General features: G+C 38.6%; 1 protein-coding gene across 1 annotated transcript in view; it reads right to left on the bottom strand.

Annotated features, from left to right (window-relative positions):
• Window positions 1-22,905, bottom strand: part of DOK6 (docking protein 6) — a 170,623-nt gene that overhangs the window by 29,101 nt on the left and 118,617 nt on the right. The window contains exons 6-7 of the mRNA XM_083747021.1: window positions 14,202-14,340; window positions 6,728-6,845 (exon numbers count right to left, since the gene is read on the bottom strand). Coding sequence (XP_083603147.1) covers window positions 6,728-6,845; window positions 14,202-14,340 — 257 coding nt within the window. The remainder of the gene's footprint in view (window positions 1-6,727; window positions 6,846-14,201; window positions 14,341-22,905) is intronic.

The raw sequence follows: 22,905 nt of genomic DNA, 5'->3' as shown, positions 1-22,905 counted from the left end.
CTCTCACTGGATCTGGACCCATGTGTACATGGTGCAAGTCAGTTGATTTAATTTGTTCATGTTGGGGCCAATGAACATGCCATTTACGCTACCAGCTGGAAAGACCACAGCAGTGCAAAAAAATGTATTTGAATTTTTTTGATCAGTCTTTTATTTGCATGACTGCGTAGTACAAAAACAAAGCATGACCATCCTCAGTGTATCCATTTTCCTAGCAATGTCCTTTTGAGTAATGTAATAAGTATTTATGAATGTAATGAGTGGATGTGGATCATCATGTGATTTGTAAGGATGCTTTGCAATATACATTGGAAAGTGGAACACAGGCAAAACAAAGCACTTCTGTTATGGTATGAAAAAAGAGAGGTAAAAAGAAATGCATACAGAGGAGCATGCCTTACAGTGCTATTTCTCAAAACAAAATACTGCTCTGATGAATGGAGAATGAGACAGTTGACAAGACGGATGATAGATTTCCATTTCCTAACCTGAAACAGATCATTTCATCTAGGGCAAACCATCTGCGACATCAAAAGCTGACTAAGGGATGATGCACCAAGTCTCTTTACAAATAAAAGCCTTGCAAAAACTGCTTAGGTGCTGATTAATTATATATTGGGCATCAACAGTGGAAAAGGCCTACTAAAAGCCTGTATGATCCTGTAACATTGTCCCCAGAAGCATTGTTGAAGTGGGGAAAAAAGATGGTAGCCAATGGGCAGCCATAGCCCACCCCCAAATATCCGTGGGAATTAACTATCATCATGCACAAGAATACCTATAGCAAGAGCATGGAACACCTAGATCTGACTGGTAGTGGCTCACCAGGATTTCAGAAAGGGAACATTCTCAGTCCTTTCTGGAGGTGCTGGGAATTGCTTTGCCTGCATGCAAAGCAGTCACTCTGCCATTGAGCTTTAGCTTTTGCTCATGGGATCAGAAATAAAAATGTTTCATTTTCAACAGGCTTCTATGGCAATATGGAAAAGCAGCAAAACATGGTCAACTAGAGTCATACTTGGTGGGTTTCTATTTTACCTCTTATAGCAGGTACCACCTGTTGATATTATACTTGAAAATCTACCTTAGCATAAAACAAAAACAAGTACCTTTGTAAATTAAATTTATATGGAGTAGGAGAAATGCACAGTGTTGTTAAGAATTAAATGAAGTGTTTTTCTCTTAGGAAAGGAACCAGCCAAGCAAACCAATAAAACATGAACAGAGTTAAACAAGATTTGATAAAAGGTAATCCAATGAAGATACGGTAGAATAACCTCACTTTTATAACAATTCATCTTTAAATAATGCTCTCAACTGTATAGCTTGCAATGCACACATAAAAATTCAATTTTGCTTAAATGTGTCATTTATATCTCAGCTCAAACTTGAATAAATGCTCTGCTTCTCAAGACTTTGTGTCACCAAACCTGAGAAATAAGTACAACTATACTTGACAAATATGCTACCTCGCCTACGCTCCTAGGTCTTTATTTTATGTTTATAATTTATTTAATTATGTTTTCCTAAATCGTGCTTAAGCCAAAATACTGGGCCTATCCTTGTGTGTGCCTTTTGTACTAGTGCTGGTTTCCAGGTTACTTAATATATGATAAACAAGACTATAATGATGTTCTATTCCTCCATTCAGAGAATATACTTCTCTCTTGCCCTAGAAATGGGATGGAGATGGAGAGGATGACCAGTTTATTCTGTTTCCTTTCTACTGAATGTGCAGCGCAATCCCAGTCCCCTTTTGTGGGTGTTTTTTTTTGGGGGGGGGGGTTAGATTGGATATAGCTATCCTCTTCCCAGCTATTCAGGCTTAAGCCATTAGTGCATCATCCCTTCATTCCACCTGCCAAATGTCTGTGTGAGTGGTGTGGTGTGGTGTGGGGAGTGCCACAAGTGATATGCTCCCTAGCAGCAACCATAGAAGGCCTTAAACAGGGCATTCTGGGGAGAGGGAGGGTCTAGCTGGCCTGAGATCTATTGGATCTGAACAGGCCTGGACTCTGGTTTCAATTTCAGCAGCACCCTTTGCACGGCCAAAATTTGGCACCCCTACCTCTCACCTTCCTTTCTGCTCAATTTACTGTGTCATAGTAGTGATGCATGCCCTGTGGTGCCCCCTAGACCTGGTGCCCCCACTGCAGTGAAACCAGTCACACTGCCCTAAATCTGCCTCTGATCTGAAGTTGGTCACACAACTGTCGTACAATGGCATTAGTCCCAATTGCTGAACCATCTCCCGACTGGTGCAGCCATGCAAGGCAGGGTTGCTGATGTACCACTAGTGATAGCAGTGTGAGGTTGAATCCAAGGAATCCTTTTTTGTTACTGTTGCTGATAAGTATATTATATAACCTGTAAAGTCTCACTTCTGTATCTTACTGTCCTCTGGAATATGCAGAACAGCACTGCCAGACCATGTGAAGCAAAGAAAGACTTGATACAACACATTTTGATGTGCTGTCTAGTGATATTATGACAAGATACCAGGAAATGCATGAAAAAACCTAAAAACAAATGTCTGCTGGACCACTAAGTCCATAATCCTCTTGTTCACTAAGTGGCTAGAGAAAGGTCTGAGGAGAAACCCCCCCCCAAAAAAAAACCCTGTGAGGCAAAGGCATGAGATTGAGCAGCTGGAACTCACTCAGCATAGACTATTATGAAAGGTGTATTCCCTAAATTTTCACTATGATTTGTCAAGACAAACCATGACTTAAGGCAGGCATAGGCAAACTCGGCCCTCCAGATGTTTTGGGTCATCATCCCTGACCACTGGTCCTGTTAGGTAGGGATGGTGGAATTTGTAGTTGCAAAACATCTGGAGGGTCACATTTGTCTATGCCTGACTTAAGGTTTGGTGTTAGCTTGTTTCAAAGAAATCATAGTTACAATCAAAGGTTCAAATGAAACAGCACACTGTGCTCACCTAAGAATAGAAACAGAAGTATCTGAAGCCTTTCTTCCAAGGAGAAGTGGGGTGGGGAAAAGAAAACATGTGCCCATCACAATGAACCATGGTATATCATAATGCCCAAAAGCAACCATACTGAAACAATTTATATTGTTTCAGAGTCACAGTAGGATGAAGGAATAAATTTAGCAGTTTCTGTGAATATGAACACACAGTGGATATGCCAAAATGATGAATGCCCCTGCAATTCTGTTAACACACTTTAATTTGCAGAGAACTACAGATGCGCAAAGGAAATGCCCACAGGATTAGCCTACACAAGGACTGAACAGAATGACTCAGGCAAGTTTTTTAATGTTTTGTAACGGAATGCTTTTTAAAAAAATAAAGAAAAATCAAGTCATGATTTTGCAGCGAGTATTCATTCTGCTTTGTATTTTGTACTTGGGTGAAATCATTAACACCTTATATTTCATTTTCTTCAACAATGAAACTTATATTTACACTCACATGCATTGGTAGCAGATTTCAGAATGATCAATTTCAGAAATAATTACAAAAATACAAGAAAAGGTCTTAGTAATGCAACTAACAGCTTGAAGAGCAGAAATTAAAAACTAAGGGTGTGATCCTAAACACAGATCCACAGGGATGAACAAATAAGGATGTCGTGGATCTCTAGCTCAGCCAGCAGATTCCCAGCTCACCAAGGTGGTACTGATATACGGCCTCCCAACCCTGGCTTAGCCAGAGATACACCAGTGTAACGCCCTCATCCTGTCTCAGCTAGAGCTAAGCCAGCTGAACAGATACTGGCAGAACGTCATAGTATCAGCACTTAAGTAAATACGAAGCAACTGAATTGCCTGGTGGGACTGTTTGCATAAAAAACTTTAAGGCTGGACCTAAAGTATTAATTTCATTAAACATTTCTATTGATAAATATCAAAGTAAAGGGTTTAAGCTGTACTCTAATCAATACAAATAGCATGAAGGAAATTTGGCTTGGATATCAGATTTATACTTCTTCATCCAAATGGCTATGAAGTAGTTTTTATTTATTTCTCCAAAGAAATCCACATTATGTTTTATTTTTTCCATTCAAAACATTAAATTTAAGAGTCATTCATTAAGAAAATAGGGGCCAAAGCAGGCTATGGGTGGCAGTTTCCCTTACCCCCATCAACTCTGGCATTTTAAATGATTGTACTGCCATAGAAAGTCAACCAGATTTTAAACACAAAGGGGGAAATTGAATGGCTCTGACAAGTGAGTGGAAAAGCTAGCTAGCTAGGTAGGTAACTATGGAGAAAGATTATTTCTGCTTATTACTACACTCATTTAAAAAAATAGCATGCAAGCTGGTTAATTATTATTCAAGTGCACCTCAATGATGCATTCAATGTTTGCAGGAAAACTCCTAAACCTGTCTAGAAAAGGCAAGTTAACAGATTTATCCATTGAAAAAAATGTATACAGGCCTATCTATGTATTGCACTTATGCAAAAGTTTGGGCTGCATTTGAACAATTTCTTGTGCAGAAAACAAAGTTGCAATTACATGATTGATGTAATGGATAATAAAATATCTGGAGTTGGCACATACAAGTGGTGAGCTAGGCCTGTTAGTGTTTCTATGTCATTATGATATATTTATTCACTTCCTTGTGCCAAGACTCTTTAAATCCTTTCATCATCAGTTTGAGCTTCATTCCTTTACACACACACACACACACACACACACACACAGTATGAAAGAGGATTTGTGTATTTTACAGATCAATGGGGCATAGTCCCAGGTAAATATATATATGATTGCAGCCTAAATTATTCATCTTGGCCAATTTTCAAATCAAGGAATCAGCATATCATTCCTCTTCATCAAATGGAAATATTGTTTTATTTCAAATGAGTTGCAGAGAAGAGAAAATGAAACAATTTAACTTGCCTTGATGCTCACATAGTGTGTTTACTTTAGGAGTCTGTTCTAAAAAAATGCAGCGGGTTACATGATCAGCTGAATTCATGGTATAAAACCACATGCTTTACCATACACATACATGCTGTCTTTTGAACAATTTTACAAGCTGGCCACCTGCTGAGGTTAATTTAAGGGAAAAAATATTTTTCAAAGGGAAACAAACATCCTTTAAAAACAACACTACTACACTATCAAAAACAGTTAAGTACTCCTTTGGGCAACATAACCCATATGTCCTATATTTTCTGAAACCAGTCCCTGGTTTAAAAATTGACTGCATAAACATATCTTCAGCATATATATATGTACGTTGTCATAGTTCATGTGAATTGAACAAAGAATGTGCATGAACAATAGTGATTTGCCTAGTCACATGAAAGCACACAGAATGTAAACAAACTGACTGATTAAATTGAGTATTTCATGAATTGCCAGTAACTGATCATAGTCTCCAAACTGCCTTGCAGGAGTTGGTTTTTATCCAATGGTTGGTTTTTTAAAAATAAAATAAAATATTACAACCATGTACATTAACAGAGCAAAGTACTAAATTCTGTGTTGACATAACCAATTTGTGAAATTACATGGAAGCTATTATTCTATGAAAGGTTTATCGGTGACATTCTCTTTATATCCCTGTGCAGATATAACACTCCTGAATATTTAGCATACCATGGGATCATGCACTCCCTTCCTGATTCCTTTTTGGAGCACAGATTTTCATCAACTGTTACACGAATCACAACACTGTCATACAGGGCCAAGAGCTTAGGGAGAATTTGGAGACTGCTTTTTAAAAAATTCATCACGAATAAGTAATCATTCACAATGTGAATTTTTAAGCCAGGTTTGAGGACACTGAAGCCTCAATTGTTCTACCATCAAATCAAATCACCACACCAGAAAGTCATGAACCTGTTATTATTGAAGGAATTATTGATGTTACTGTGTATATAGGGCACCCTTCTTTTGACAAGTGAACCCAGGGATCAACTGAGAGCAGATTACTGTCCAACCAACACAGTGGTGAATTCAAGATATTTCTTAATGACTTTTCAAGCATTCCTATGAAGAAGGGCCTCAGAGGATGATCTCTGGGCCTGGGTAAGCTCATATGGAGAGAAGCAATCCTTGAGGTATTGTGGTCCAGTAGCTGGCTACCACATGCCTCATTCCCAAAGAGTAGCAAGTAAATCTGGAAGAGTTAGCAGTGTTTCTTTTGCCTAGTTGCTTGCAGAAGACCATTCCCACCAGCATGGTTTCTTTATCAGTCAGAGGAAGTGTGCTTTCCAAATGTACAACTCCTAGACTAGCAATAGGCTTTTGTCAAAGATACATCTCCTGCATACAGAACCCTTCCTTCTATACTTGACAAGGCACTGCAGTAATTGCCTATTTATTTTTCACTGGGAAATGGCCAAAATGTATGGGGAGTGTGCCAGTTTAAAAAAAATCAAATCTTCTCTAACTGCAAATTGTTTCCTCTGAGAAATTCCATACAACCCTTCCTCATTAGATTCCGAGAAGCCACACATTATACATATATTCCGTTTAAAAGCTGAACTGTCAAATTGACTTCTCAACCTATGCAAGATTTCTGGTAATAATATACACCATTAGAAGAAGAAGGTGTGTGTTTTCTTTATTAAAAGTGGTGAGTGCGAAGGAAGCATATCACACCACCCCTACTGAGTCTGATGAGAAACCTTAGTAATTGAAATGGAGAGAAAACCGCCAGTGCAGATGAAAGCAATTTGCATGAGTTTTGCTCAATGTGAGAGAAGCTAATGGACATACCATTTTAATATTCAAGCATCTTACCTTGTAAACTGTAGATTTCTCCCACGCTGTTCTGCCTAGTGATGTGATGCCAGTATGCACTACGAGGAAGCGAGATTGACTTGGGTAATGTCATAGGTTCAGTCAAACTGGTCTGGAGCTTGAAAGATGAATAAAACATTATAAATTCTATTGCCCAGTTCACATCAGTGTTACATGTTTCAAACCACTATAACCACACACAGTGTTGTGAATTAAGCATACTTTACTCACAGTTAACTACTTTTAATTGTGTACAGCAGTAATGAAGAGAATCCGCTGAAACACAGGAGGAAAGTACGTTGAAATATATTTCAGATGAATCCGTATGAAGCTGCTTCCAAAATTGCAAGTGAAATCCTGAGTGGAAGTAAAACACTTTGACAACTCTTTTGGTGTCACAAGAAAAGAATTCCCCACCCCCATCAGATTTGGTCAGATTTGGGAATAGGGCTGAACAGAACTGGGAACCAGCTGCTCTGAGAGGCAGTGTTCTGTGCAGAGTTCATGGGTTTGCAAGCAGCAATCTCATTAGAAGGTAATGATTCAGAAAAACAGCATTAATTCTCATGTGGCCCCTGTACTGCGGCTATTGTATAATGATTAAAGGACAACAGGGACATGTCAGAAAGGGACACGCAGTACAGCACACTCTGAACATCACAACAATGTGTTCCTTCCCTGCCTTCCCATTTCTGTCCACAGAAAATACTACATTAACGAGTATGGAATTGCTGCAAATTTAGAGATATTCTTGTTGATTTCCCTTGATGATATATTTATAATTACACAAATAATTTCCACAAACAACATACTTACTCCAGAGTGATCCTATTAGATTCCCATAAAATTACTAGTCTGGAGAAAACAATTTGTTTGTAGTCGCAACTCTCTTGCATTACGATATCTGATGCAGCTCCATTCAACACCAGCAAAACTGTATGTTGCTTTTTTTTAACATTTAACCCCCCCTTCCAAATTAAATTCTAACAATGTATTTATCAAAATGAAAAAGAAAAAAAATTTTAGTTGTAATCTGAATGAGCCTGTTTCTTTTGAGGCAGAATTTAAGTCAAGTCATCTCAGTCAAGCCAGTTCCTGGATGAAGAATGAGGAATGAAATTGGGAAGGGGACACACTAAACTCTGAAATCATTCTGTTGACAGGCAAGCTCCTTTTTATTATTTTTTAAATAAATCTGACCTGTTTTATTTCTGCATGCTGCTTTTCATTTACTCTTTGAAACTGTGGTGTTTTAATATGTTCTACTGCATTTTAACCCATTTTAAAAGCCATATTTGGAACTTGTTGAAGAGTGAGGTATACGCCCATAAAACAAAGAAACAACTCTGCTTACTCTGCTAGATCAAACTAAGGGTGAACCACTGCAAGTATAGGGTGGTATATAAATTCAATAAAACAACAACAACAGCAACAACAATAGCAGCATAGCAGTCCCACCCTGCTGCCCCTTGCAAACTGGAATGCAGTGGCACACAGCCTCTGAACTTAAGACCTTTAAGCGGAACCTCATGTCTAAAAGCCACTGGCAGATCTATCCTCCATGGGTTTTTCTAACTCTTAATTCTCTTTTAAACCTATCTCAGGCAGTGACCATTAGCACACTTTGTGGTCATTAATTCCATATGCATGCACTGGGTGAAGTATTTTATTTTGTCTTAATTACAGCCAATCAGCTTCAAGGAATGACTGACAGTTCTAACACAATGGGAATGGAAGAAAAAGTTTTCTTGATCTACAGTACTGGGATACAGTAGCTCAGTCATAAGAGTCATAATCTAAGGGTTGTGGGTTTTGAGCCCCATGTTGAGCAAAAGATTCCTGCATTACAGGGTGTGGTTCCTTCCCTTCCAGCTCTGCAATTCTATTATTCTACCTTATTGTCTTTTTCTTTCTCTGGAACTAAGAGTCCCAAACACTCCAGATATTCCTCATAGGGAAGATGCACCGGCAGCAATCACTGCCGTTTTGCTTGCCCTCTTCTTATGCTATTTTATCAGTTTCAATAATGATCTTTTTCTGAGATGAGTCCACCTCAAATCCACCCCCAATCTGCTCAACAGCTGATCTTGTGAACCTTACTTTTAAAGGAAGGCAGCATGTGTCCTAGGAGCAGCCTGGATGCAGAGTTGAACTGGACCACTACTTTTGGTTCAACCAACCCTGAAAAGTTTCCATTTCTTACATATGATAAAAATCCAAACATAAAATTTTGAAATATATGTCGCCTCTTCATTTTTCAATATTTTATTTTCAGCAAGAAGAAAGATATGTAAACAAGCACAATACACCATTTCTGCCAATGGGAAAAAATGTATCTAATGATGCAGTTTTATGGGTATCAATTTGTATTTCTTTATTGCAACATGTTTTCCCATAGCTTACCTCACTTGCAAGTTTTTATTAGAGCCTGTATTGAGAGTACTGTAAAGTACAGGAGTACTGGGAGTGCAGCTCATGGATGCCCTTTGGGTTTCACTTCAAATGAGTAAAAAGTACCTCAACCTCCAGTGCGGCTTTTGAAGTTTTAAGAGCTGCATTTTTCTCTGGGAAAAAGGCTATTTGATCTCACACATTATCTAAATGTTATGTGAGATCAAAAGACCCTTTTCTAAGAAAGAAAAACAAAATCTTCTAAGAATCTTCAAAAGAAGCTGCGGAAGACTATCTTGAGAAAGAGGGAATTCTGTCTCAGAACCAAATCTGACCAGCAACAATTCCCTGCCCTATTAAATTAGACTAGACTAGTTACACGTATTTACACAATGGGTTTTGGTTTACAGACAAAAACATAACAGCATGGTACTGGACAGGAAATGTTGGAACTAATGCTTGAGTTGTTACTTTTTGATTTGGTGTAGCTATGCTGTCAGATATACTGTTGCTGTGGCATACTTTTGACAACATGAGTTGTGGAAGAATGTCATTGTAGATTAAGATCTAGACACAATATATATGGAAAAGCTTGCATATGGCCTGGAATGTGTCTGCCTAAATGCCTCAGTTGTAGAAATGGACCTGAAACAAGGCTAGAGTTCAACTGTAGAAATATTGCAATAAAAATAGTTTCTGAAAAGTAAAACAAACAAATAAACAACAAACAAACCAAAAGTGAGAATCTTGAGGAAAGTGGTGTGACAAGTGGAAAACTGCTCAGATCCATGCTTTCTAGGCATGGGACAAATGGAAGAGTGAGCGAACCCTCAGGGAGTGGATGTGTGAGGTGGTATTGCATTCGAAAGATTGAGTTTGGCAGAAAGTTCAGTTTTGAAAGTCTTATTCTAAGCCTGAGCAGGGGGTGTTTGGCAATCACTGATTCAAACCTTGGTTTAGACAGGAGTCATGATTAGCATCAGTGCAGATAGAACTTAGTTATTCAGAGAAGGAAATCAGAAAACCCATGCCACAGAAAAAGGGGAGATAAAAGTCACCTATGTATCTGGCTCCCATTTGCATATGACAGATTCCACTGACTTGTACCTGGCTACAGAAATAATGTTTGCACATTGGACTTTGACTGTCTTTAGTGCACCTTCAATATTCTGAACATAGGTTCCATGAGCTTTATGAAGGAATCCTGATTAATTGAATGGCGCTTTAAAGCATTCTGCTGTTTTTATTGTAATGGGGAAAAGGTTTTCTGTCTGGACAAGTGACAGTTGGTTTAACTGTCACTGAGGGACCTTAACTGAGAGCTGAGGTGGGGTTGGAGATTGGACTCTCAGTATGCAAAAGGAGAACAGAAAATATGCTTTTTCTGATATGTGGTTGCAAGTTTAGAATATTCAGTTAGACACTGTGGTTGGCTGAGCCTGAACTAGAGGTGCCAGAATGGAACATATAGTTGAGTGCTGGTTGGCCAGGAGTCAGTCCATGCTTGTTAGGGAGTCTATGTTGGTTGGTGCTTAGTCATCATGGTGCATAGTCACAAGAAGACGCCAGCAGACAAAGAGGATCTGAAAAGAATGCAGGGTGGCTTGGTGGCCAGTTCAGGTTAAAGGGACAAAGGGGAAACCTATGTATAAGCACCAAGGGACAAGAAGTGAGAGGCAGTTTGGAATGTGAGGCTCTGATGTCTGGAAGGAGAACCAGATGAATATTCTAACAAAAACAGGCCTGCACTTCACTAGGTTAGTAAGGGTTGAAACTTCAACAAGAGTCCTTGTTGAGGCCTAATTGGAGTGGAGCAAATAAGGTCATCTGGCAAAAGAGTTTTAATAGGTTAACGAACTGCTTCTGAAAAACTGGCTTAGTAAAATAAATTCTATTTAAAGTGACAGTAGCATGTTAATTAATTGTATACTTTTAAAGAAACAGTACTATATTAAAGAAACTACATAAGCTTGTGAGTGGAAGTTGGCAAAATGAGTTAGAAATACCTGCCTTCCCTTGCCATGGTTTTAATAATGGATACACCATATTATTGCCCTAAATTTTACACCTACATGGTGAAATAATTAAGTCCTTTTCAGTCCATAGATGTTAGGCTAGTATATGCTTCTTAAAAGGAACATTGCTCATTTTTTAATTCTACAATCCTTATAACAGTGTCATTGTGCCATTCTGTTTCAGAATAAAAGATGTACCTGGAACCATGGAGAGAACCACTTCACACATGTTTTCCTTCTCACAAATTATGTAGTACACATAGACAAGAGTTGGGCATTTATGGAGAACATTGCAGAAATTATCTGATAGCAGATTTTACAGGGGGGAAACAGCAGGCTTCCTTTCAAACCTAACATTACTACAATTTCTGCTATTATTCCACACAACAGGAACAAAGCCAGTTACAAAGAAGACAACTATGAGGAAAAGGAAGAGAGAGAGAGAGAAGTTAAGAGCTCATGCTATCTTGTCAATGTGATTCCATCTGAATTACAAACTGCGCAATGGGACTGCCCTCTCAGCCACTCCATCTCATTGGAAACTTGCCCTTTAGCCACTTATATGGAAATGGATTCTGACAGTGTGAATGCTTGCTGGAACAAACATCTTTCATTACAAGCCAGTCATGAAGTTAACTGAGGAGATACAAACATAAAAGTTGCAGTATGGGGTGACAGTGACAAATATTCACTCCCCATATAATCTATTCTTCTCTTACAACGGACTTCTTTTTGTTGTTGTTCTATTTAAACAGGACAATCCAATGCATGTCTTTTCAACCCCATTGAGTTCAATGTGCCTGATTCCCAGAGTATAGGATTCTAGTCTAAATATCCAGGGCTTCATAATTATAATTTTTTTTGGGGGGGGGGGAGAAATTGAGCATGTTCAGAGAGCATCACTGAGCATGTTCAGAGAGCATTAACTCTGGTCAGCTTCAAATCTTCAAAGAGAAGGAGAAAGGGCTTCAAGGCAGGCCTATATTTCCTGAAAATATAATCGTCTTAGCCCAGTGCTTTCCCTAGTGGCTCCTTCAGTTTTTATCACATCAAGAGGAAGCCTTAGGTCAGAAATAGGGAACACAGAACAAGTGTGTTCCATGCAGCTTTCTACTGTAGCACAAAAGACACTTTTGTGTTGCCTGCAACCCTCACTAAGGATCTCAGCCTCCATTTAAAATAAATTAATCTGCAGTTCATGTAATTGGGATAGGAAACCTAAAGACAAGACACTAGAACATCAGATGAGCTAACAAACCAGAGAATAGATTGCCTGCACTCTCAATTGCTTGACTCAACTGTCTTTTAAATAAATAAATAAAAATTATTCACCAAATTACACAATAAGTGACATCTGAAGATAAAGATAAGATAAATATAGGAAATAAAAAACCCATATACTGTTGATAAATAAATACTGAGTACAATTGGGCCACAACTGTGGCCCTGGTTCAAAGGTAAAACAAATGAATTGCATTCTGACATTATGACCCAAAATCCTAGGGGGAGGAAGGTTTATCTTTAATGTCAGATTGTTTAGAATTCCATTTACTTATAAACCACCCCCATGCTTTTCTAAACTTGCTAGCCTTTCTTTACATAGATGTAACATGTAATTTTATTCATAATACTGAGATTCCATACTTTTAAAAAGAACATTATTTCAGTCCTGGTGCATCCTAGGTTTTCCCACAATTAATGTGAATATCCTTACGAATATGAACAAGACAAGTTACTAATGTTAAGTTTGAGTTTGCCCTCCTATAAAAGGTGGGTGGTAGATATGGACAAACGCTGAAATGCAAATGCAAACTTGAACCACATGACTCACAGTAAGTTTCTAGAGTGTCCTTTCAGAGCATATTTTCCAACATTGTGGAATTCAGAAATATATTAAAGCTCAGCTGAAAGCGGGCAAGTATAGATCTTTAAAGGTGCTGGGCAAAATATTTTACTTGAAACAGAACTCTTCTGGTGAGAAGAGTTAAATATTGTAAGTAAGTGAACTTGAAATCAGTGTTTGATATATATTATTCTTCTATCATGGTCCTTTTAAATAACATCCTAAAATGAAAAAGGAAAACTAAAATAAATCAAATGTATTGAGAATATTGGCTGTCCCCTAAACGGGCTCTTCCTTTGAACATCTTGTTGCCTAAAAATTAATGCACTCAGTTCAAGTTAGTGGGAAGGAAAAAGCCTGTGTGAGTCAACCATTGAAACATTGCATGTTCTCAGTTTGCTGCAAGGCTGCCTGTTGCACAAAAGAAAGTGGCCTAAGCAAAGGAAAAAGTGATTTAGAATGCTATGATGGAAATTCTTCATAACGTCAAAGTTTTCCCCATAATAATATGCTCTCAAAATGTGGTTTTTAAAAAAATGAATAAAAACCAGAGTTTGTTCATGTGTATATTAACAGTCAAATATTTATGTTGCTAAACAAGGTAAGTTAAAAAAAGGGGGCGGGGGAGATATTTTGTGGCACCTAGGCAAATGTAGTCTTCTGACCACTGTACGATGACATTTATTAACCTTTACGGTGCCTTTATAATAAGCTTCATTGGTTTTGCTTCCTTAAAGGCAGGCCTGATCTACCAAACAGAAGAGCATATACTGGAATTCTTGAGAGCAAATATTGTTCATGGAATAACATCACTGGCCATGCTCCAGAAAAGAGCACATCTTGTTCCTTTAAAAAAAGGTCATACCACAATCCAACTACTATTTAAACTTGGGAAGCTTCAAAAGCAGCTTGCAATGTGGCATGGTTAATGTTTGGCATTAGGGTAAAGAGGATGTATAAAGGCATACACACATGGAGACCACATTCAGAAAAATAACACCTTGATGGGTGTTCCATTTATCTATCAGGGCTAACTCCATGTATTAAATATAGACTCTGAGGGAACATATGGCCTAAAATAACTAATGTCATAATCCATTTTTCATTATCATATCCATGGGTATTAAGTTTCTTAAAGAAGTCTGATTTTGTTTTTATTAATTTCACAATTATTCCCTTCCTAATGCAGCAAATGCCTTTTGCAATATTGGAGTGAGATCCTTACCCGTGCTTTTTGTTCCATCTCCATCATCAATCTTTCATGTTGTTCAGCTATTGCCAGCGTTGCAGAATGGACTTTCTGATAGATCATCTCGCCTTCCCTTGTCTGAAAGGTGAACAGCCCTTCTCCTGTGTCACACATCCTAGAAAAAGTTCTAAATTAATTAATTTATTTTATAACGCCTTGATAAAATAAACATGCATAGTTGGGTTCTTCTGGTATTCATACTGCTAATGAATTATTATGGCAATGGGTGCACAGTATTATTCTGTCAAAAGATCAATGGATTTCTAATGACATAGGCAAAATTTAGTCTTGACATTAAAGCTGCTTTGAGAACCTTAAATCCATGCATTTAACTTGTGCACATTCGGCTTTACATGTGTGGCAAAAATAAAGATAAAAAATTAAAAGGAGCAGAAAAATAAAGTCTGTGGTCTTTATGTCACTCTCAAAGAGACAACACCCTGTGGTCTTTCCTTTTTGGTGGCAACCTTGCTGATGGTGCACCTGCTGCCCAAGGCAGCATTCCTATTATGTTCCTGGCCAAGGAAGATGATACAGTTAGGCAGGGGCTGATGATAACCCTACAAAGAGGACCCTACAAGGAGTCAGCAGAGTCACCGTAAAAGGCCACATAGTATGGGCAAACATATGTCAGAGTTCATCTCTTTATTTGTCTGGGTTGATGTCTGTTCTCGCTCTCCCACTGACGGTCTGATGCTGGAACTAGTTCTTTAAGGTTCAGGCATTCACCATTTTATGCCCTGGCCAACAAAACTGATGCTATCAGCTACAGACTGCTGTAAAACTGTTGAGTCAGGTGGGCACTTCAGGATAACAGTTTCAAACATCAGAATTATCTGTCTAACTTGTGCCTGGAAGAAGGAGATCAAGTTCCACTTCCAGCCTATCTTCCTTGCTTTTCATATTGAATTTCAGCTTCTCCCATGGGCAAAGACCAGATCATTCACCCCACTCGGTTTCAGAGTGATCAGCTTCCTATATTACCATATCTAAAGAACAGGGATGGCACATGTGCCAGGTTGTTGGCCCTTGTATATATTTTTAAAAAATGCAATTGGCCCATTCACTTGAGTCAAGAAAGGAAGGAAGGAAGGAAAGAAGGAAGGAAGGAAGTGGTAGCTGCCACAGTGACTGTGAAGTGCATTTGAAGATTGCTGCCTGTAAGTGAGACTGTGTTTGGACAATCATACCTCATTTTAGTCAACCTATATATGCATGAGACATTTGCCTAGGTACACTGCCTGTCCCTTCCTCTGTTCATGCTAACCATGATTAAACTGGAAAAACTCTAATTACTCATAGTTTGGGTAAGATTTATGTTGCCACAAAAACTCAGGTTAGCATAGATTTAGCAGAGGGAAGCTTTGTGGCCCCAGTCCATTTGCCTGCATATTCTCCATTGGCATGTGAAAGAATTTTCCAAGTCCCATTATGTCATCGAGCACCCAAAATAAAAAAGTTCCAGTTGGAATTTTCCCACTTACACTGTTGTGGAAATACAATTATACCAGTACTATATGGCTACAATGATAGGAAAAAAGCCAGGAGCTATACAAGGAAAATAATTTTTTTTTTTAAAAAAAACCAAACAGCAAAGAGCACTGAGGCTGTGCTGGTAGGGTGAGATAGTCAATAAAGAAAAGGTTAAAGCACATAAAAGTTCACAATAAAAGCTTGCAAAGGTTAACAAGTAAAGATGAGAGTGAAGCCAACCAAAGTTGACCAGGAAATGCAATTAATCAAAGCAGCATATCTTGACAGCAGACAAGCCCTATAGGTGAAAAAAAGGTCATAGAAAAAGTAGAGAAGACCTGTAAATCAGTGATGACACAGAACAAAGATTAACAACAGGAAGAACATGGAGTAAATAAAGGGCAATGAAGAGAACACACAGATCAACGTAGTTCAGTGTCTGGTCTGCTCTAAAAGGTGTGATATAGTCATTCTCAGCTGTCTCCAATCCATTAAACTCAAGAAGTACTTGACAAGGTCCAAAAGTTCTACTGCTTCACAGAAGGGTTCTGTCCATGTGATAGACATTTGAAATTTCCAAGAAAGATTAAAAACATGTATCTTGGATTCAGGAGTCAACTCACTAGTAAATATTGGTCCTGCTTTTGTGACTCGATGTGTTGCTCATAAGCATTAGTTTGTGGACTTCAGTATATGAATTCCTCTTGCCTTGAAGTGCATCGGGCTGAAGTTGACAGAAGCAATATTTAAAGAGGTGGGAGGACCATTGGAAACTGGTTTCACAGCTATTCTATTTGTTCAAAACTATGATTCTTAGGGTTTATGGAACTAACAATATAAACTCCTTTTTAGGTGATGAAGAGTCAGGAAAAACTCAGAAAAGTTCAACTGTACTTGTCTGGAGCAACCCTTCCTAATCTTGAATACTCCTGGTTATATATGTTGTAGGCTGATCAATTCTGTTACTCAATAGGAAGGTTCTTGCTTACTTTCTGTTGTTAGTGTTCCAGAAAAATATAATGTTGTTCTCAGGGATAAAATCCAATTTCTACAGTCTTTCTTTGTAAGTTCATAGTAACAGTAGACCAACCCCCCACTCCAAACACAAGCATGGCTTGGGTGTTTTTCACAAAGCTGGGCAGTGACACAAACGCCTTCCATCCTGAATGAGGAATGTTCAAAGGGGCACTTCACAACAACCACCTGCTGGTACAAATGGATCAGCTGGTGCACTTTATAGGATATTATACATAAAGCAATGTGGAAAAAGAGTTTTCCTTTTCACCGGGGTAAGGCATTCCATGCCTGGTAGTTTCATCTTCACATCACTCCTCCTCTATCCATGCAAAACAGAAATTTTAAAATATACTTATTATTTAAACTAACATTTTATGGCCCCATGTTTTAATAATGGTTTTATCTACTGTTGTTATTTTAATAGTTATGGGCTTATTCTATAGATTTATTTTGAAGGGTTAGCTACAAAACCTAAAGTTATACTAAGAAAGTTTTCATGAGACAGATGTTAGCCAATTTGAACTGACATTTCCCAATCTGGTTTTTAGAGGGCAGATGCTAACCTTTAAACCCCCCTTTGGATAAGCTAAAAACTATGCCAACTTGGCAGGTTTCTTGAATCCCTCTCAGAAATATCAACTGAAGATGGAAAAGAAACCAACTACAGTAAGGAGAGGATGTGAAGTATGTAATACAATATTAAGATGCGGACATAGGAGCTAATCTTTGTATGGGTATATTTGTTTGCATGATGGATACATGTCATACTTCTGGCTAATATCGCTCTATATTTTGCACTTACTTCTTCTAAAACAGCATTTCATATACCAGATAATGCCCCCTGCCCTCCCATAGCCTGGCCAGCTCAGAAATGGCACTTGCATACTACTGATCTGTCAGGCAGCACAGTGTGAACTTCAAAACTCAATGGCCAGCTGGTCCTCAGCCTTCACAGTTCTATCTGGAAAAGAGCCACAAGAGATTTCCCTCCCCTCAGCACTGTAATTATTGAGGAGATCACTAGACAGCCATCTTAGAAGTGCCTTCAAATTCACTGGTGCTCTGCTTGGGCTACACAACACTACACTACAGGCTTGGTCAAAAAAGAAGTTCAGCTTAGGTCAAAACAGATCAGAGTCATGTGTCACTTCTGTGCTGACCAGCATCCCTTCAGTCTTTCTGGCACTGTGGAGAGAGACATCCCAGGAAGCCTCTGAATTATTTCAAAGGTCTCAGAGGTTATGGAAATGTTGAAAGATCTCTCAGCTCAGATGTGGTGCACAACTCTGCAGTGAGTATTGTGCTATTTGTACTATTCCCCCAATAGGAATAGTATTGACTGTGGTGGTAGATACAGCATGCTTATGAACAAATTAAGTATTCAGAGAGCCCACCAACTTCAAAACATGAAGTTTACCTTAAAAACTTAACACCTTTGCAATAAAACATGAACATAGACTGAGGAGTGCTTCCCCCCAACCATCAGGTATTCATTAAGAAGCCGTATTAAACTTATCTATATTACATGCTGCACTGAATAATAATATAAACACACAAACAAAAGCAGGCTGGTGAAGCTAATTATCTATACAGTTTTAATGATGCACCCACCTTTTCCAGAGATGGAAGCAGTGGAGCAAACTAACATGTTGTCAGATAATTAATCCTCGAGAATTATAAAACCCAGTGCAATGGAATGAATTATACATATTATTTAGCACACCTTGCCTGGCTTTAGTGCTTCTACTTAACAAAGGCAAAATAACAGTACACACGCACAAATTCAGGAGTCATAATGGCATATTCCAAAATCTGAGTTTCTTTCCTATGCTAGAGCAATCATTTATTAAGCTTATATTAGTCTTAAAATATTGTATTATTTGGACAAGAAAAAAATGTTATCCTTGTTACATTCTTATCCTTCTCACCACAAATATGACAATTACATTCCTTCAAAAATGAAGAGAATGTCATGATACGAAATAAAATACTTATCTACCTCCAATGTTACAACTTCAAATAGGAAATAAAACCATCCTAGGATGGTTAAGAACCATAGCAATGTTTTAATTATGTTTTTAGATTTGCCATAAGCTGCCCAGAGTGGCTGGGGAAACCCAGCCAGATGGGTAGGGTATTATTAAAATTATTATTCATACATATGATAACACCAGGCAAACAGTTCCATGTCTACCACACTGAGGGTACCTCAAAGGTTCAACATGTAAGGAAGCAAGAAAAGCTATGGTTTTCCCAGTAGCGATGTATGGAAGTGAGAGCTGGACCATAAAGAAGGCAGATCGCCGAAGAATTGATGCTTTTGAATTATGGTGCTGGAGGAGACTCTTGAGAGTCCCATGGACTGCAAGAAGAACAAACCGATCCATTCTTAAGGAAATCAGCCCTGAGTGCTCACTGGAAGGACAGATCGTGAAGCTGAGGCTCCAATACTTTGGCCACCTCATGAGAAGAGAAAACTCCCTGGAAAAGACCCTGATGTTGGGAAAGATGGAGGGCACAAGGAGAAGGGGACGACAGAGGATGAGATGGTTGGATAGTGTCTTCGAAGCTACAAACATGAGTCTGACCAGACTGCGGGAGGCAGTGGAAGACAGAAGTGCCTGGCGTGCTCTGGTCCATGGGGTCACGAAGAGTCGGACACGACTAAATGACTAAACAACAACAGACTGACACCACCCATTCATGCCAGACAGTGAATCCACAAAGCCAAAGTATCACATTTTTCCTGAGCTTTGGCATGTTTCTGTATCCTTTGGTAGTTATTTGGTCCTACCGACTGGCTTGTCCTTTCATCCTCACTCTCCTGCCCAGGCATAATTACTTGGCTTCAGCTCAATTATCACAACTTGCAATCTGTTTGTGACCTGGTTGTAACCTGTGGCCCTACAGACCAGAGCATGGCTATATGCTAGGGCAGAATTTAGCTTAACTTGAACGCTAAATTTTCTCTGTAGGATTGTAGGAGGAAATGTGGTAAATATGATAACACAGCAAGTTTAAAAGTGAACATACTGCATTAAATGTTTATGGTACTGTACTGAAATGACATCTTTAGTTCTTGGTCCACCTTGGGGGAAAAGCTGTGATTATCTTTTCCCATTACTTATATTTTTCATCTGTTCCAGTTTCTTTTTTGCTGGATTATATATGTTGTACTCCTTTCCACTCCTTTTTCTTTACAAGGCAAATGAAACCAATTTATCTATTTTTATTTATTTTTAACATTTCTAACCTTCATCAGAACATGATAACAGAGAGGAGTACAACCACTTATCTAGATATGTCATTAGTCTTCTGTGGATGTGCTGCCTAGGGTAAATGGAAATAGCAATCGTTTAAAAACTTCTCTATATATTATGCCAACTGTGCTATCAGATATCAGCAGCTGTCTGACTTTCAAGAGTGGCAATCTCAAGATACTGACTGCACACAGCAGAAGATGGATGCCCACGGAGAGTCAATCTTTTTATGTCATGCATAAACTTATCATTCAACCTGCCCTGCCTTTAGCCATGGCTCTAATTCCCAAAGCAGCTGATCACAGCAGGGCCCTAACAGTCTCACGACCCTGGTTTTGCAGTCTAGGCCTTTAAGTCCCTGAGGGCCAGTTAAGGATGTCAGCCAGCACTGTCTGCTCATTCCTCTAGTTTTTCCACCTAGCAGATGCCAACCATATGGGGTATTCTGCAGGGGACAGAGGGAGGGAAATACTAGGACTTGTTAACTGAAGAACTATGCACAAATTATCCCATATGGATATACATATAACATTACACATTTACCACCACCTGAAAGCAGTATCACTACCTCCAAACCAAGCTCTGAACCACTGAAATGAAATAATATCAAGCTTGCCTATCATGAAATGGAACAGAAAATATTTGGGCATGCTTGTCATCAAAACAAGGTGCGTCAACATCATGACTGCAAATGTTGAACCAAAGCTCCATATTCAAGAGTTTACCTGACAAACATTCATAGCAATAATTGATACAGTGCTGTTAAATAAGACTTCGAAATTTTACTTCTTGCCATTTACTGTTGCTTAAAAACCATACAGTTAAATTATTGCAACTCCTGGTTCCAAAGCTTGATCCTCCCTGCATTTCTCTCTACAGTATTCCAATTTATTTTACATTGCAAGCGAAGTGTATGAGCAAACATTGTTATCTATACCAAGGTGATACAAGGAAATAACCTAAGCCAATATGGCAACAAATCACAATAAACAATCTCAATCGGATCTAGGAAACATTTGCTTTTAATATAGCAAAGAGACCTTGAATGTAAAGCAAATTACACTCAACAAACCTCAAAATAAAGATGTTATTTCGGTTTTTCTCTCCAAAGCCTAATGCTGAGCAAAACAGGCTCATTATTTCAATCCTCGTTTATCCTGGATGTCAACAACCAACAGTTTCACGAAACCTACTACATTTATGTACATATAAGGAGGTCCCTTCTGAAGACTAAAAAAGTCCCCATGCTCACATATGTCTCCTCTGCCTCTTTTCACACATTGATTCTGGAGCTTAAGAAGGATTGTGTATTACTCCTGAATGTTATCCCTAGAGCTAATGTCACATTTTGCTTAAATGGTAAAACAGAAGGGTTACTCTAATCTTTGCTTATCTGTCTGCACTACTTAAAACTATTACTTTATACAATTTACTATAGTTGGCAATCCACAGCAAGAAACTTACAATAGCCACACACACACACACACACACACACACACACACACCACAATCAGGGCCAAGCTAAATCTGACACTAGAATTTTCAACATTTGGGAGATTCCTTTTATCAGCACCATGGACAGCTATAAGACTGAAAGCTCATCACCAGCATCTGGTTACATACTCTGCATGGACGTATACAAATGCCCACAGTTTATGTGGCAATGCCACTTGAAGCTGCTGCTCGTTTATAGAATGACAGAATTGTAGAGTTGGAAGGTACAATGCAGGAATCTCAAAAAGTCATCTCCATTCCTTTTTATAGGTTTGTTTTGAGCATGACACATATTAGATATTGCTAGAGATGGGTGATAAAGTCAATTCTTATTTATTTATTACTTCTATATGCCACCTTTTACTCAACGGAGCTCAAAGTTGTGTACATGGTTCTCTTTACCCCAATTAATCCTCAGCATAGCCCTGTGAGGTAGGAGGCTGAGAGAGAGTGACTGCCCCAAAGTCACCAACGAGTTCTGTTGACACCAGGAATGTTTGAAAAGCTGCTACCATGTGATAAATTCCAGAACAAAGCAATATATTCCTGAACAAGCAATTCCTGAGCAAAAGTGACAAATTGGAAAGATAAAAGTCTATGACAAATTGTTGTAAGTTTTATTTATTTTTTATTTTTTTGAAAACTTAAGTAGGTATTCCTCAACTTGAGCATGATAACCCTTACTTATGCTACTGGTTGCTCTAATATTTTTGGCTCATGTTAACAGTCGAGTTTCTCAGATTCTATCATTCACAAAAGTTTTAGCTGAATCTTTATGAGCTAAAGCACACTGACTTCAGGCACAGCAATTGCGATACGAAAAAGTTCATGGCTTGGGAACTGCAATTTATATTCTTGTGCCTATTTTTAGGTTTTTATCATCCTTCCCTTCCCTTCTTGGTAATGAAACCATTAGACACACTCAGTGGGAAGACCAAATAACAGAACTGATTCCTGCTCTTGAGCAGTTATGTTCTGAAAAAGCTCATTTTAGGCATTTAAAATATGGACTGAAGAGTCTGACCCTGACCTAAGCATGTTAATTATAATGTCCGTAGAGGGCCTACGTATGCTGATGCAAAAGGGTTTGCAGCTCCTTTGCAAAGAATACTCCACGGCTGGACACGTGGGTTGTCCACAGACATTCTAATTAATGCATCTGTGGTGACGGTCAAATCTGCCACCAACATGCTGCATTCCTCAAAAGTTTATTATAAATGTTTTAAATGTCTGAAAGGGGTTTTACCATTTGGCATCACATCTTCTAGGCTCAAAACAAGCATGCGGCTCTTCTCTCTTCCCCTAAATATGGATAACTGACACACATTTGCTGCATTGTCAGCATAGATAATGTGTGTTCAAAACCACAACTACAACATGTAGAATTTATGTCTGCTGCCAACTTAAGCATGCTTGCTTATTCATCAACCTGAAAT

The sequence above is a fragment of the Podarcis gaigeae genome, assembly GCF_964106915.1.
Source record: "Podarcis gaigeae genome assembly, chromosome: 7".
NCBI classification, from domain to species: Eukaryota; Metazoa; Chordata; class Lepidosauria; order Squamata; family Lacertidae; genus Podarcis; species Podarcis gaigeae.
The sequence above is the reverse complement of the archived record's forward strand: the minus strand, read 5'-3'. Positions and strand labels throughout refer to the sequence as shown.